The sequence below is a fragment of the Microcaecilia unicolor genome, chromosome 2 (assembly GCF_901765095.1).
Source record: "Microcaecilia unicolor chromosome 2, aMicUni1.1, whole genome shotgun sequence".
NCBI classification, from domain to species: domain Eukaryota; kingdom Metazoa; phylum Chordata; class Amphibia; order Gymnophiona; family Siphonopidae; genus Microcaecilia; species Microcaecilia unicolor.
The window spans coordinates 356,526,628-356,543,641 of record NC_044032.1 but is presented as its reverse complement, the minus strand read 5'-3'; the positions used below and the strand labels follow the sequence as shown (position 1 = coordinate 356,543,641).

Genomic DNA, 17,014 nt, shown 5'->3' with positions numbered 1-17,014 from the left:
CTTTTTAGGCCGAAACACGATTCATGTCAAATCTTGGATAGTTTAATAAAGGTGTTATCTTGGACATCGTCTGCTGCCCTGTCCTTTGTCACCCTTGTTGCAACTGTGTGTCCACGAGGGTTACTGTTCTTCTGTTTTCCTGCCATGTCCACCTTGTATGCATCCCACACAAGAGAAGTCCATATCATTTGAATCACTGAATAGAAAGTATTCCTCCGACCAGCTTTTAAGCTTCTCATAAAAGTTTGTATCCTGCAATAAGAAGCAGTTAAATCTCCAAGGGGATGATGGTTGCTTTTGATTTGAGAGTTGCATGTTAAGTGAACTATCCATCCTTAAAAGGGAATGTCGATGCCTTGAAAAGCAATGAGAAAGAACAAAGATACTACTGATAAATCCAAATGGAAGTCAGCCTTCTGACTCTACCAAAAGAAGGTAGCTGATTCAAAACGTCAGTACTATAGCAGACTAATCGGTCAAGATGATCTTGACAACAAAAAACTAGCTTCAACTAATGATGATAAACATTCACAGAAAATATGTCCCACCGCCAAGACCTAGCTGATCATTTTGCCAAAAGACCTTTCAAATTAGGTCTGAACTATCTAAAGCTACTCCAACAGAGGAAATAGTCCAAACTGTAGTTCAGCCTCAATTGCTGGAGATCCTACAATCCAAGGACTCAAAACTGACCAAAACTGGGAATTTTTTCAACCACTAATAGCTGAGGATGTAAGATCGCTGCTGTCGAAATGCTCCAGAGTCAACTGCTCCCTCGATCAATATCCAAAATACTTTCTCAAATCCATCCCTATGGAAGCAGTAAACAGGTTACTCGACCTCAATGAGCTGTTAAAAACTGGCTCTCTTCCTCCTGATATGGGCAAAATTGTTCTCACTCCGCTGTTAAAGAGATCTGGGCTAGATGCCTGCAAACTACCGTCCAGTGGCAAGCATACCCATTTTTACTAAAGTAACTTACATCATTAAAGAACTCTCTTTATATCTGGAAACATTTTCTGTATTACACTGGTCACAATTTGGCTTCAGATCGTCACATAGTACGGAAACATTGTTGCTAGTTCTAACTACATATGTCAAACACCAACTATACAAAGGCGATCAAGTAATTCTTCTCCAATTTGATATATCGGCAGCGTTCGATGCGTTTGACCACACATTGCTATTTGAATGCCTGGACCAGATAGGAATAACAGGGACTGTGATCAAATGGTTCAGTGAATTCCTTTCAAATCAAAGCTTTTCTGTCAAGCAAAACAACCAACCTTTCAACTACTAGTCTCCTAACTGACAGGGTCCCGTAGGGATCTCACCTATCCTATTCAATCTCTTTATGTCATCCCTTGCCTCAGTACACCTGGGTCTTAATGAACACTATTATCCTACACAGATGACATCCTGCTTCTCTTACCAGTGACCGGAAGTTAAAAAAAACCCACAAATCCCCACAATGACTATATGACAGCAGGAATCTTTGGTTTTTGTTGATCTCTTACCAGTGACAACATCAAAGATACAACTTGGTCTGTAGCGAATTGCATGACTGCTGTTAGCACTTTGGCTCTGACCAATAAACTGAAATTGAATGCGTAAAAAACCAAGGTCCTATGGTTCCGAAATCAGTGAGTTGAGATCCCATCATCAATATCTTTGTCCAATGGTCAAAGTTTTACAGTTGAGTCTGAAACTACAGTACTAGGGATCTTGTTTGATTCTTCACTCACCTTTTCTTCCCACATTAACCAGGTATGGAAGAAAACACTATCCAAAATGAGACAGCTACGTCTAGTCAGATCATTCTTTGACCAAAAAGCCTTTCTACTAGTAGTCCAAGTCCTCTCTCACTTGGATTAGTGTAACGTTCTATTTCTTGGTATTAAGTGTTAATATCAGAAAAAACAGAATACAGCTGCTAGACTAATATACACACTGAATAGACATACTAGTGTTTCAACTCATCGTAACAAACTGCACTGGCTCCCATAGCAGAAAGACTAAGGTTCAAAGCTGCTTGTTTAGTTTTTCAATTCTTACAGGGTTTCACCTCTGAACTGCTAAGACTGCTTTGCTACATTTGGTGCAGTCTAACAGACTGAAAGAACTGATGCTAGTGTCACCATTTCAAAAGACAGTTCAAAATCAGAAGATTTTCAGCTCTCTATTCCCTGTACTTGGAGTTAAAATATGGAACACTCTACCTATTGCTATCAGAACAGAAAACATATACCTTAGCTTCAGGAAGAAGCTAAAAACCTTTCCCTTTCCAAAGACTGCTTCATAACAATCCATTGGTTTCTACCTCTTAGTTTCATTCATCCATTATCCTTTCCTATAATGTTTTGGTCTCGTGTATTAAACCATGGTCTCTAATTGTTCTCATACCTCAAACTAACATTATCGGCTTTTGTCTCACCTAGAATGTAAAACACACTGAACCCGGAAAGGGATATCAGAAGCTGAAATAAAGAATTGATCTGATTTGAAGTGTAACACAGGAGTGATCCAACATTATTATTGGTTCGAGTGGCTTTAAGCATAGTTGGTATAAGGTATTTAGGCACAAAGATATAATCTAAGCTAGAATAGGAGTCATGGGTTTTAGAGTAAAATGAGAAGTTCACAGCTTTGGGATGTTAACCTCCATGAGTCTACAAGGTACCAGGAGTCTATGAGATGGCATAAAGCTGCTACCAAGATTCTCATCTATATCACCCCTGACTTTGGATCACAATCAGCTAAACCTTGTCTGTGGAAGTATCTCTAGCTCTGAGGAGGGATTATAAACTGTCCATACTCATTCCAAATAAAGATGTTTATGCTGGACCAATAAGGTGTACAGCATCCAAACACAACTTCTCAGCATGCAATCCTGGATTGGAAGTAAACTGCTCTCATACCTGAATTTTCATCTCTCAATGAACCTGTGATGGACTTCTCCTGGCTTTATCCCAATACCAGCATGATATGTGCCACATGATATGCTGAATTTCATTAGCTCAGCAGTTACTTGCTCAGAGGTTTTTCTTGATGGGCATAGATTATAGTAGGGCCTTCAAACTCCCAACCATACCTAAAGAAAACAACAGCATCTCATGTTAACAACTTGTGAGAAAGTCTCTATCATTTCACTTATTACATTTTATTCTGCGTATTTATAAATTCAAGAGGATTACAAAAAAAAACCAACACATAATGAAAAAAACATATTATACACACATAACAGACATTAAAAAATCAACAGAGACCACACCAAAATATTTTACTGCAGAAGAAATAAAGTAAAATACAATCACAGAAAAAAAAAAATAAAATAGAATATCAACTCTTAGAAAATCATGATACTAGAACATACTAAAAATCAATAACATGCCAGCCCAGAGAGATATGTTTTAAGAACCCTCTGAAGCAAGGCAATCCTCTTCAATTCCATGTCTGAGGACCAGGAAAAGAAATAATTCTAGAGCCTTATATATTTCTTACGGGCTGATGATCAGAAGCAAACACAAGCGCTAGCTGTTAGCGCATAATAGCACCTGCATTTACTACAGCCCCATGATCAGCGCCCCTGAGCACGTGAAATGTGGTCACAGGCTCTAAACACAACTAGCATGCAAATGCATGCAAAACAGAGCTCTTAGCGCAAGTAGCAATCGGCGTTAGGGTTTGAAGACTATTTTGGAGGAATGGTGAGCCCTGTCCAGCATGCATTTGCATACTAGCTGGCCCCCATTCTCCCCAATGCAGCAGCCCTGGCAGGAACCCTAGCCTGACTTCCCCTCCCCCCCAGCAACAGGGGGCTGGAGGTCCAGCGGACCTCCAGTCCCCCTGACACAGGTTCAGAGGGGGCTGGAGATCCGGTGGGTCTCCAGCCCCCCTAACCACTCCCCCCTGCATCCCACCGATGTCCCTGGTGACCCAGTGGGCCGCGGATAAATCCCCCACCTCTACCTGGTGGTCTAGCAGCCCTTCCCCACCCCCCTATCTGCAGTTGGAGGGAGATGGCCTCCCTCCTCTTCCATCAGCGCCACCTGCAAAATGATGTGCTGGGCGCAGCTTCACACCACATAAGGGAGAAACTAATATATAAGCCCAGGGACATCAGTGGGATGCTGTGTATTTTCTATCTCCATCTGCTAGGCAATAAACACAACATTCCCACAAGTTCTGGAATAAAGGAATAAAGAAAATAAAATGATCAGTTAAGTGCTAATTTATCTTTATAGAATTACCCTGCACATAGAAGTACACGTGATGACAAGAACGAACTTACTTGTTCAAAACTTTAGTGTAGGTATATTCTGGTGTAGATTTGGGCAGAGCTTGGGTGGAATCATGATTTACATGTGCACATTATAGAATACCAAGGCTGCAGTTCGATTATAATTTTTAATTGCGATTAATCACACTATTAAATGTATTTTGTATGTTTATTTATTTCCCACTGCAGCTCCTTGTGACTCTAGGCAAGCCATTTAATCCTCCATTGCCCCAAGTACAAAATAAGTACCTGTACATAGTATGTAAACTGCTTTGATTATAATCACAGAAAGTGAGTGTATCAAATTCCATCCCTCTTCCCTTCCTTACAGGACTGATAACCTCCCTCCCTCCCACCCCCAAATCCCTCCCTTTCTCTTCCTTCCCTCCCTCTCCTCTTCCCTCAGGGTCCATTATCTCTCTCTTTCTTTCCTGGGGTCCACTATCTCTCTTCTCTTCGCCCCTCCCATTGTCCAGCACCTCTTCTTCCCTTCCCTCCACCCCTTGAGTAGCAACACAAAATTTGTGATGAGCAGCATCATGCTCTTCTTGTGGATGCTGGAGCTCACCACCTCGGGCATAGCTTGTACCGGCATTTTCTACAGGTCAGTTTGTGGGTCTGCAGCTCACATCCCTCCCCACAGAGGATTCGGCATCTGGCACCCTCTTATCCACTCCCCCCCCCTCCCCCCCCCCCCCCCCCCCCCCCCCCCCCCCCGTTGCACATACACTACTTGTGGCATGCTACAAAACTTTCTCTCTGGCCCATTCCACCTCCCTTGACATCACTTCCTGTTTCTGCATGGGCTAGACAGATTAGAGGGAAAGCTTCAGATGAGGCTACAGGCAGCATATATCCAATGATGCTGCTGAAGACCAACAGAAAACTACCTGTAAAGTAGAACTGTCAGGGGGAGGGGCGGTGATGTTGAATCACGGGGGGGAGGGGGGAAGATGCCACATCGTGCTGAGGACACAGATTGGGAGTGGAAGAGAGTAGAAGAGATGTTTGTAGGAATCAATGCAACATAATTGTTTTTAATTGCAATTATTAATGTGTTAATCGCAGATTTAACAGCAATTAACTTGCAGCCCTATAAAATACACAGGAATATTTACACCTGACTTCATTTCAAGTGTGATTTCTGCAAGATTTGTGCTGGTATTTTATAAAGATACAGAAACCTATCAGGCTTATTTTCAAAAGAGATGGGCGCCCATCTTCCGACACAAATCAGTAGATGGACGTCCTTCTCGCAGGGTCGCCCAAATCGGCATAATCAAAAGCCGATTTCGGGCACCCTCAACTGCTTCCCGTCACGGGGACAACCAAAGTTCACGGGGGCGTGTCGGCACCGTAGCGAAGGCGGGATTAGGGCATGATTAAGAGATGGGCATCCTCGGCAAATAATGGAAAAAAGAAGGGCGTCCCTGACGAGCACTTGAGCGACTTTACTTGGTCCATTTTTTCTTGCGACCAAGCCTCAAAAAGGTGCCCAAAATGACCAGATGACCACCGGAGGGTATCGGGGATGATCTCCCCTTACTCTCCCAGTGGTCACCAACCCCCCCACCTTAAAAAAAAAAAAAAAAAAAATTTAAAAACATTTTTTGCCAGCCTCTATGCCAGCCTCAAATGTCATACCCAGCTCCATGACAGCAGTATGCAGGTCCCTGGAGCACTTTTAGTGGGTGCAGTGCACTTCAGGCAGGTGGACCCAGGCCCATCCCCCTCCCCCCCGCCTGTTACACTTGTGGTGGTAAATGTGAGCCTCCAAAACCCACCCGAAACCCACTGTACCCACATGTAGGTGCCCCCCTTCACCCATAAGGGCTATAGTAGTGGTGTACAGTTGTGGGGAGTGGGTTTGGGGGGGGGGGGTTGTGAGGCTCAGCACACAAGGTAAGGGAGCTATGCACCTGGGACCAATTTGTGAAGTCCACTGCAGTGCCCACTAGGGTGCCCAGTTGGTGTCCTGGCATGTCAGGGGGACAAGTGCACTATGAATTCTGGCTCCTCCCACGACCAAAGGGCTTGGATTTGTTTGTTTTTGAGATGGGCGTCCTCGGTTTCCATTATGGCTGAAAACCGTGGACGACCATCTCTAAGGTCGACCATCTCAACGTTTAGGTCGACCATCTCTAAGATCGACCTAAATGTTGAGATTTGGGCATCCCTGACCATACTATCGAAACGAAAGATGGACGCCCATCTTGTTTCGATAATACGGGTTTCCCCGACCCTTCGCGAGGCCGTCCTGCGAGGACGCTCTCATGAAAACTTGGGCGCCCCGTTCGATTATGCCCCTCCACATATCCTTATAAAACAGGCTACAAACAGATGCCTTCATGTTTTCTTGCTCTATGTGACCGGTTATAAAATTGCTACCCAAAATAGAAGTACTATGTATTATTTATTCAAATTTTAAAATAATAAAATTTTTTTAAATGTCTTGTGTCAGTATTTTAAAAAATATAGTGGTGCCAGTATTTAACACTGCCCACATAAATAGCAGTCAGCTCTGAATATACATGGAATACAGGGACATTGGCAGCTATTCATGTGGAGGGTAATTTTATAGAAAACTGCTTAGGTTGGGAGGGTAAATAGGTGAGTATTTGGGACCTTTTAGAAAGGCATATTTTTGTCTACATGTCTTTATAAGATTGACTCACAAAAGCAGCAGAAATTGTGGTTTCATATAAACTCCACCCAAATTCCACCCTCAAACACATGCACACCTGAGTTGCATATATGTATTTGTCATTGCACATAACTTTACATGGGGTGTAATTTTACATGGATAAAGCCTTTACAAAATAACCCCTAAAGCAGTGATATTCAGTTACTATACATACAGCAATGTTGTTTACTTTATATATAAAGTGTGTTCCTGTAGGTTTTAGCAATTATGATCAAGATGGATTTTGGAAAAGAAAGAAAAGGTAGAAGGAGAGAAGTATTAACACAGCTTGAAAATAAAAATCACACTATAATCTGGGCAAGAAAATAAAAATGAAAGCAAGTAAGCCATACTAAACTCTGCACCAGGGGCGTAGCTACTATGGGGCCACGGGGGCCTCGGCCACCGTAGATTAGGCCCTGGACCCCTCTGCCGACGACCCTCTCAACCCCCCCTCTCGCCGTCAACCCGCCATCGCCATCTGCTACCTTTGCTGGCGGGGGACCCCAACCCCCGCCAGCCGAAGTCTTCTTGCTTCATTTGGTTTCTGAGTCTGACGTCCTGCACGTTGTGTCAGACTCACAGAAACAGAGTGAAGCCCTGCAGATCACAAGGCTTCGTTCTGTTTCTGTGAATCTGACGTACTGCACATTGTACATGCAGGACGTCAGACTTAGAAACCAAACGAAGGAAGAAGACTTCGGCTGGCGGGGGTTGGGGTCCCCCTGCCAGCAAAGGTAGGTGACGGCAGGAGGGGGGGGAATCGAGAGGGTCGTCGGCAGGGGGGGGGGTCAAAGTTGTTGGTGGTGGTGGTGTTGGCGGCGGGGGGGGGGGGAGAGGAATCGGCAATGGCGGAGGGGGGGGAGCTAAAATGTGCCCCCTCATCTTGGGCTCTGGACCCCCCTCCCACCAAAGTCTGGCTATGCCCCTGCTCTGCACGAAAACAATGGATACTCTGTCAAGTGAGCTTCTGAAGAGCAGTTTTGTCCTGGGAGGATTAGTGTGGGTGAATGATAAATTTAAAAAAAAAAAAACAAAAAAACCCACACTCGACCAAGAAGTCAGCTATACAATTAGGCACTACCATCCAAACTCCAGGTAGTGTACAAACAGCCACAAAGCGATTACAATCATTTTTGGCTGCGCTATTTATATAGTGCCTTTGAAAACTGGCAGCTGCCTGCAGCAGTTACAAGTTTACGGAGGTCAGTAAACATTTAACGGTCATTATGCAAACTGATTTAACCAGCCAGAAATGGATCCTGGCCAGTTAAATTGCCTATTTGGGCTTAACCGCTAATTTTCAGCTGGCCTTAACTAGTGGTAAACTGAAAACCAGCTATTTTGAGGGTGTTTCAGGGGGTAGAGTCAGCACTTAACCGGCCAAGGTCATCACATAAACAGAACAGCATAAAACTCAGTCTTATCTTTATGCGGTGGCCCATAGCCAGTAAAGTGCTGAATATCGACAAGGCAAATCCGGAAACTCAAAGCCAAAGCCCGGACATGGCTGAGCATTGAATTTCTAGGTTTAACACTGGGGCGGGTCAGCAAAATGCTGAGCACTGCCGGCTGAATATTGGGTCCTTACTTGTTCCACATATTTACACCTCAAGATTTTGGAGTTAATGGGATAAAATATTTCATTTGAAAATTCAGGCTCATAAACCTTAACTTTGGGCAGGATGACTCAGTGTCCAGCCAGAAGTTATTCAGAAAGAGATGTAAGGCCTTGCAGGTGTGCTGAGGGCATTACTTAATTGGATAGACATAGAACATCTAGCGTCTGATTGTATGTTGTTTTATGAGCGGGTTTGTTTTTTTTTGTGTGGTTGCATTTTATTTCTTAAGTTTTTACTGTTATCCACTGAGAACTCTGAGAATAAGCAGAATATAAACTTTTTTAAATGAATAAATAAATACAAAGTGACAATATAGAAAAATCCAACTTTGAAAAGAAAGCTACAACTTATTCCTACAAGCAAACAAGTTGCTGTCAGTAAGCCACAACTTTGGTGCCTGAGTGTATTTGTGCATCAGTACAGAAGGGAATCAAAAGGAAGACTACTTCAAGCCAAGCAACACATTTGGGCTCTAAGGATTTAATGCAAGTAAATGATCACCTGAATGATAAAAATTATTCTAATTATCCACGTATGAATTTGCAGACAACCACCCCAGACTCATTTTACATATAATAGTATGTTTTGGAAAACAATCCACTATTGCGGAAGACCTCCGAGACATTTTCACTGCCATTCCTGATTTGGACTCTAAGTAAAACCCATCTGTGATACCAGCTGTATGTTTTCACTGCTGTCTGAGACACAGCAGACACAGGAAACAGTAAACAACAGATTGTCAAAGGAAACCAACAGTTAGATTCTCACCCTTGCTTTTTAATAAGAAACTGTTTCAAGTCCTGAGAGATGTTTGATGTTTTTCGTCCAACTTGTAAGTATAGGTTAGGCCGGTCAAAACTAGTGCAGGTGACCTGAGGGTTCCGGAGAGTCAGAGACTGCTTAATGTCTTCTCGGATGGAAGGGCTCGCTGTGGCTGTTAAAGCAACAATGGGAACCTGTAGAGAAAAATAAAATCAGGGCAAAACGAGCAACTTGTTGCTAAAAACTGTCACTGCACGGAGCATGTATAAGCATATTTTTCTACTCTGCAAGTTTCTATTCCAAAAGACAAAGAACTCAGAGCCGATATGTAAAAAATTGCCCAGGCAGCTCCATGAATGTTCCAAACAAAACTTGTCATTTAACATTTCTCACCTCTCTCCTCTCCACACCAGTGTTTAAAATGTTGACCAACTAATTTGAAGTTTGAGGCATTCTGGGAGAATGATTTAAGTTTAGTTAGACAACACTGAAAGTCAGCAATGCCGAGCTCAATGTAATTGAAAAATTATCTTCAATGGTAGAGGCCATCCTAAAGTTAACTAGACTAGTTTTATTTATTTTTATATTTACATGTATTTATTTATATAGATTTAGTGTATGCTTTTACAGCACAATGCATTTATATTCAAGAACAGCAGGTTATCTCCCTATCCTCAGAGGGGTAACAATCTAAGAGCAAGATAACAAAAGTGGATAAAAGTGAGCTAGTTGATGCACTGTATCTAGATTTTCAGAAGTATTTGACTAAATTTCCCATGAGAGACTCCTGAGAAAATTACAGAGCCATGGGGGATAGGAGGCAATTTCCCGGTGTGGATGGGAAACTGGTTAAAAGAATAGGGTTAAATAACCAATTCTCACAATGGAGGAACGTGAATAGTGGTGTGCCGAAAGGATCTGTACTAGGACTGGTGAATGTTAACATATTTATAATTGATCTGGAAATGGGAACAATGTGTGAGGAGATCTTATTTGCATATTGTACAAAACTATTCAAAGTAGTTAAATCACATGTGACTACAGGAAATTGCAGGAGATCTTGGAGGGCTGGAAGAATGGGCATACAAATGGAAGATGAAACTTAACATATACAAGTGCAAAGTAAGGCACATTGGGAAGAATAATGCAAAATTATAGCTCCATGATGCTAGGTTCCACATTAGAAGTCACCACCCAGGAAAAGGTTTTTAGGTGTCATTGAGGACAACACATTGAAATCATCTGCTCAGTGTGCAGCTGCGGCCCAAAAAGCAAACAATGTTAAGAATTAATAGGAAAGAAATGGCCTTCTCCATAGTAGAAACAGCAATCCATAAGGAGTATGGGCCACTACAGAAGACTTTACCAGGATGACCCCCCCCCTACTTGTTTTTGAACAGCTGCAGGAATAGTAGAAGAATTCTCTCTTTCCTTCTGCATTATGCAGGGACCAGCTGGGCCCCCTGCATCAGATGCAGCAGGACTAGTTGACGTCATCGACGTTTGCCGGTCAGCTGGCTTTTGCAACCCAGCGTTTGCTCCTACTGAGGATTTCACAGGAATTCAACAGCTTTGGACTCCGACTTCACTCTTTTTGTTAAGCTTCTTCGCCATTAGAAATTAACCTGACCCCTGAGGCAGGTCTTTGTGCCGAAACACAGCCGTGTCAGGTCGCCCTCTTGCTGTTTACATTAAAGACTTCTTGATATCCTCTTTGGATTTACCTCACTTTTTTGTTTGTTGCTAACGTCCACGTGAGGTCTCTTCCTCCGTGTGTGTGAGTTAGTGTGTGTGCGTGCGCGTGTGCAGCAGAACTAGTGATATCTTTGTATACTAGTCCCACTGCTCTAGAGTGCTGGAGACCCTCTGACAGCTCATGAGGTGCTCAACTAGTAGTCTCAGTCTCATTGATAGCAGCTGCTCCTCCAACTAGACCTTCTAGCCCCAATTGCACTTAAGATATAGGGATCAAAAACCCATACAGGGTTGTATCAGCTGTAGGGTCTCTCCAGTCTTTCACAGGTGATTCTGGTCCTGACCTTTTCTTTTCCCATAAGGGAATGGCAACTATTCCTATAGTCATGATGGAAGTAACATGATACTAAGGCATATCCTGGATCACACAATGGTCACATGCAGGGAGTTTAAGGTCTAAAACAGCACAAAAGAAAAGCAGACCCCTGTGGTGAAATAAAGCGAAGATACTTACCTGTAGCAGGTATTCTCCAAGGACAGCAGGCTGATTGTTCTCACATGTGGGTCGGCGTCCACGGCGGCCCGGAACTGGCACCATGCATGTGCAGCCATCTTCCCGCCTCAGTTATATCAAAAAGCAAAGAAAGAACAATAACAACAACTCCAAAGGGGAGGTGGGCGGGTTGGTGAGAACAATCAGCCTGCTATTCCTCGGAGAATACCTGCTACAGGCAAGTATCTTCGCCTTCTCCGAGGACAAGCAGGCTGCTTGTTCTCACATGTGGGGTATCCCTAGCCCCCAGGCTCACTCAAAACAAAAAAGAAAGTCAACTGGGCCTCGCAACAGAAAGGCCATAACTGAGATTGGCCTACGAAGAAACATCTAACTGAGAGTGCAGCCTGGAACAGAATAAAAATGGGCCTAGGGGGGTGGAGTTGGATTCTAAACCCCAAACAGATTCTGCAGCACCGACTGCCCAAACCGACTGTCGCGTCGGCTATCCTGCTGGAAGCAGTAGTGAGATGTGAATGTGTGGACTGATGACCACGTCGCAGCCTTGCAAATCTCTTCAATAGTGGCTGACTTCAAGTGGGCCACTGATGCTGCCATTGCTCTAACACTATGAGCCATGACATGACCCTCAAGAGTCAGCCCAGCTTGGGCATAAGTGAAGGAAATGCAATCTGCTAACCAACTGGAAATAGTGTGTTTCCCTACAGCGACTCCCCTTCTGTTGGGATCAAAAGAAACAAACATTTGGGCGGACTGTCTGAAGGGGCTTGTCCACTCCACATAGAAGGCCAATGCTCTCTTGTAGTCCAATGTATGCAACTGACGTTCAGCAGGGCGGGTATGAGGACGGGGAAAGAACGCTGGCAAGACAATTAACTGGTTCAGATGGAACTCTGACACCACCTTTGGCAAGAACTTAGGGTGAGTGCGGAGGACTACTCTGTTATGATGAAATTTGGTGTAAGGGGCCTGGGCTACCAGGGCCTGAAGCTCACTGACTCTACGAGCTGAAGTAACTGCCACCAAGAAAATGACCTTCCAGGTCAAGTACTTCAGATGGCAGGAATTCAGTGGCTCAAAAGGAGGTTTCATCAGCTGGGTGAGAACGACATTGAGATCCCATGACACTGTAGGAGGCTTGACAGGGGGCTTTGACAAAAGCAAACCTCTCATGAAGCGAACAACTAAAGGCTGTCCTGAGATCGGATTACCTTCCACACGGTAATGGTATGCACTGATTGCGCTAAGGTGAACTCTTACAGAGTTGGTCTTGAGACCAGACTCAGACAAGTGCAGAAGGTATTCAAGCAGGGTCTGTGTAGGACAAGAGCGAGGATCTAGGGCCTTGCTGTCACACCAGACGGCAAACCTCCTCCATAGAAAGAAGTAACTCCTCTTAGTGGAATCTTTCCTGGAAGCAAGCAAGATGCGGGAGACACCCTCTGACAGACCCAAAGAGGCAAAGTCTACTCTCTCAACATCCAGGCCGTGAGAGCCAGGGACCGGAGGTTGGGATGCAGAAGCGCCCCTTCATCCTGTGTGATGAGGGTCGGAAAACACTCCAATCTCCACGGTTCTTCGGAGGACAACTCCAGAAGAAGAGGGAACCAGATCTGACGCGGCCAAAAAGGAGCAATCAGAATCATGGTGCCTCGGTCTTGCTTGAGTTTCAACAAAGTCTTCCCCACCAGAGGTATGGGAGGATAATCATACAGCAGACCCTCCCCCCAGTCCAGGAGGAAGGCATCCGATGCCAGTCTGCCGTGGGCCTGAAGCCTGGAACAGAACTGAGGGACTTTGTGGTTGGCTCGAGATGCGAAGAGATCTACCAAGGGGGTGCCCCACACCTGGAAGATCTGTCGCACTACACGGGAATTGAGCGACCACTCGTGAGGTTGCATAATCCTGCTCAACCTGTCGGCCAGATATGTGGCTTGGAGCACCATGCCGTGACGGCGAGCCCAGAGCCACATGCTGACGGCTTCCTGACACAGGGGGCGAGATCCGGTGCCCCCCTGCTTGTTGACGTAGTACATGGCAACCTGGTTGTCAGTCTGAATTTGGATAATTTGGTGGGACAGCCGATCTCTGAAAGCCTTCAGAGCGTTCCAGATCGCTCGTAACTCCAGGAGATTGATCTGCAGATCGCGTTCCTGGAGGGACCAGCTTCCTTGGGTGTGAAGCCCATCGACATGAGCTCCCCATCCCAGGAGAGACGCATCCGTGGTCAGCACTTTTTGTGGCTGAGGAATTTGGAAAGGAGGTCCCAGAGTCAAATTGGACCAAATTTTCCACCAATACAGGGATTCGAGAAAACTCGTGGACAGGTGGATCACGTCTTCTAGATCCCCAGCAGCCTGAAACCACTGGGAAGCTAGGGTCCATTGAGCAGATCTCATGTGAAGGCGGGCCATGGGAGTCACATGAACTGTGGAGGCCATATGGCCAAGCAATCTCAACATCTGCCGAGCTGTGATCTGCTGGGACACTCGCACCCGCGAGACGAGGGACAATAAGTTGCTGGCTCTCGTCTCTGGGAGATAGGCGCGAGCCATCCGAGAATCCAGCAGAGCTCCTATGAATTCGAGTTTCTGTACTGGGAGAAGATGGGACTTTGGGTAATTTATCACAAACCCCAGTAGCTCCAGGAGGTGAATAGTCATCTGCATGGACTGCAGGGCTCATGCCTCGGATGTGTTCTTCACCAGCCAATCGTCGAGATATGGGAACATGTGTACCCCCAGTCTGCGAAGTGCCGCTGCTACTACAGCCAAGCACTTGGTGAACACCCTGGGCGCAGAGGCGAACCCAAAGGGTAGCACACAGTACTGGAAGTGACGTGTGCCCAGCTGAAATCGCAGATACTGTCTGTGAGCTGACAGTATCGGGATGTGCGTGTAGGCGTCCTTCAAGTCCAGAGAGCATAGCCAATCGTTTTCCTGAATCATGGGGAGAAGGGTGCCCAGGGAAAGCATCCTGAACTTTTCCTTGACCAGATATTTGTTCAGGGCCCTTAGGTCTAGGATGGGACGCATCCCCTCTGTTTTCTTTTCCACAAGGAAGTACCTGGAATAGAATCCCAGCCCTTCTTGCCCGGATGGCACGGGCTCGACCGCATTGGCGCTGAGAAGGGCGGAGAGTTCCTCTGCAAGTACCTGCTTGTGCTGGAAGCTGTAAGACTGAGCTCCCGGTGGACAATTTGGAGGTTTTGAGGCCAAATTGAGGGTGTATCCTTGCTAGACTATTTGGAGAACCCACTGATCGGAGGTTATGAGAGGCCACCTTAGGTGAAAAGCTTTCAACCTCCCTCCGACTGGTAGGTCGCCCAGCACTGACACTTGGATGTCGGCTATGCTCTGCTGGAGCCAGTCAAAAGCTCGTCCCTTGCTTTTGCTGGGGAGCCGAGGGGCCTTGCTGAGGCGCACGCTGCTGACGAGAGCGAGCGCGCTGGGGCTTAGCCTGGGCCGCAGGCTGTCGAGAAGGAGGATTGTACCTACGCTTGCCAGAAGAGTAGAGAACAGTCTTCCTTCCCCCAAAAAATCTTCTACCTGTAGAGGTAGAGGCTGAAGGCTGCCGGCGGGAGAACTTGTCGAATGCGGTGTCCCGCTGGTGGAGTTGCTCTACCACCTGTTCGACTTTCTCTCCAAAAATATTATCCGCACGGCAAGGCGAGTCCGCAATCCGCTGCTGGATTCTATTCTCCAGGTCGGAGGCACGCAGCCATGAGAGTCTGCGCATCACCACACCTTGAGCAGCGGCCCTGGACGCAACATCAAAGGTGTCATACACCCCTCTGGCCAGGAATTTTCTGCACGCCTTCAGCTGCCTGACCACCTCCTGAAATGGCTTGGCTTGCTCAGGGGGGAGCTTATCCACCAAGCCCGCCAACTGCCGCACATTGTTCCGCATGTGTATGCTCATGTAGAGCTGGTAGGACTGAATCTTGGCCACGAGCATAGAAGAATGGTAGGCCTTCCTCCCAAAGGAGTCCAAGGTTCTAGAGTCCTTGCCCGGGGGCGCCGAAGCATGCTTCCTAGAACTCTTGGCCTTCTTTAGGGCCAAATCCACAACTCCAGAGTCGTGAGGCAACTGAGTGCGCATCAGCTCTGGGTCCCCATGGATTCGGTACTGGGACTCAATCTTCTTGGGGATGTGGGGATTACTTAATGGCTTGGTCCAGTTCGCCAGCAATGTCTTTTTGAGGACATGATGCATGGGTACTGTGGACGCTTCCTTAGGTGGAGAAGGATAGTCCAGGAGCTCAAACATTTCAGCCCTGGGCTCGTCCTCCACAACCACCGGGAAGGGGATGGCCGTAGACATCTCCCGGACAAAGGAAGCGAAAGACAGACTCTCGGGGGGAGAAAGCTGTCTTTCAGGAGAGGGAGTGGGATCAGAAGGGAGACCCTCAGACTCCTCGTCAGAGAAATATCTGATGTCTTCTTCTTCTTCCCACGAGGCCTCACCATCGGTGTCAGACACAAGTTCACGGACCTGTGTCTGCAACCGTGCCCGGCTCGACTCCGTGGAACCACGGCCACAGTGGGAGCGTCGAGAGGTAGACTCCCTCGCCCGCACCGGCGAAGCTCCCTCCGCCGACGTAGTCGGGGAGCCTTCCTGGGAGGCTACCGCAGTCGGTACCGCACGCGGCACCGACGCCGGAGACCTCACCCCGGGCAATGGGCCAGCCGGCGCCTCGCTCGACGGTACCGGTGGCGCAAGCACCCCCGGTACCGGAGGGGTAGGGCGCAACAGCTCTCCCAGGATCTCTGGGAGAACGGCCCGGAGACTCTCGTTCAGAGCGGCTGTAGAAAAAGGCATGGAAGCCGATGCAGGCGTCGATGTCAGAGTCTGTTCCGGGTGAGGAGGCTGTTCCGGGCTGTCCAAGGGGGAGCGCATCGACACCTCTTGAACAGAGGGCGAGCGGTCCTCTCGGTGCCGATGCCTACTGGGTGCCGACTCCCTCGGCGACCCAGAGCTCTCGGTGCCGACACGGGAAGGGGACCGGTGACGATGCTTCTTCAACTTCTTGGGACGAAGCATGTCACCGGAGCTTCCCGGCACCGACGAGGAGGACATAGAATCCAGCCGTTGCTTCCTCGGGGCCGAGACCGAAGGAGGTCGGTCTCGGGGGGGGCTGTACCGCAGGAGCCCTCGGAATGGGGGGAGACCCACCCGAAGGCTCACCGCCACCAGCAGGGGAATGGACAGCCCTCACCTGCACTCCAGACGAAGCACCACCGTCCGACGACATCAGCAGACGAGGAGGTCTCGATACCACCGACGCCGACGCAGCCTTCCGATGTCGCCCCGATGCAGAGGGCCGATGCCTCGATGCACTCGATGCAATCGGGGGCGAAGATGAAGGTCCAGGCGCCGACGACGTCGAAGCAGTCGATATTCCCGGTGCCGATGCCGACGAAGAGCCCGAGAACAAAATGTTCCACTGGGCTAATCTC

The 17,014-nt window shown here is 47.0% G+C and overlaps 1 protein-coding gene across 1 annotated transcript in view; it reads right to left on the bottom strand.

Annotated features, from left to right (window-relative positions):
• The window catches only part of WRN (WRN RecQ like helicase), a 442,993-nt gene that overhangs the window by 260,318 nt on the left and 165,661 nt on the right, over window positions 1–17,014 (bottom strand). Inside the window, 3 exon segments of the mRNA XM_030194495.1 lie at window positions 2,931–3,057; window positions 3,060–3,091; window positions 9,353–9,540. Of these exon segments, the coding sequence (XP_030050355.1) occupies window positions 2,931–3,057; window positions 3,060–3,091; window positions 9,353–9,540 (347 nt within the window).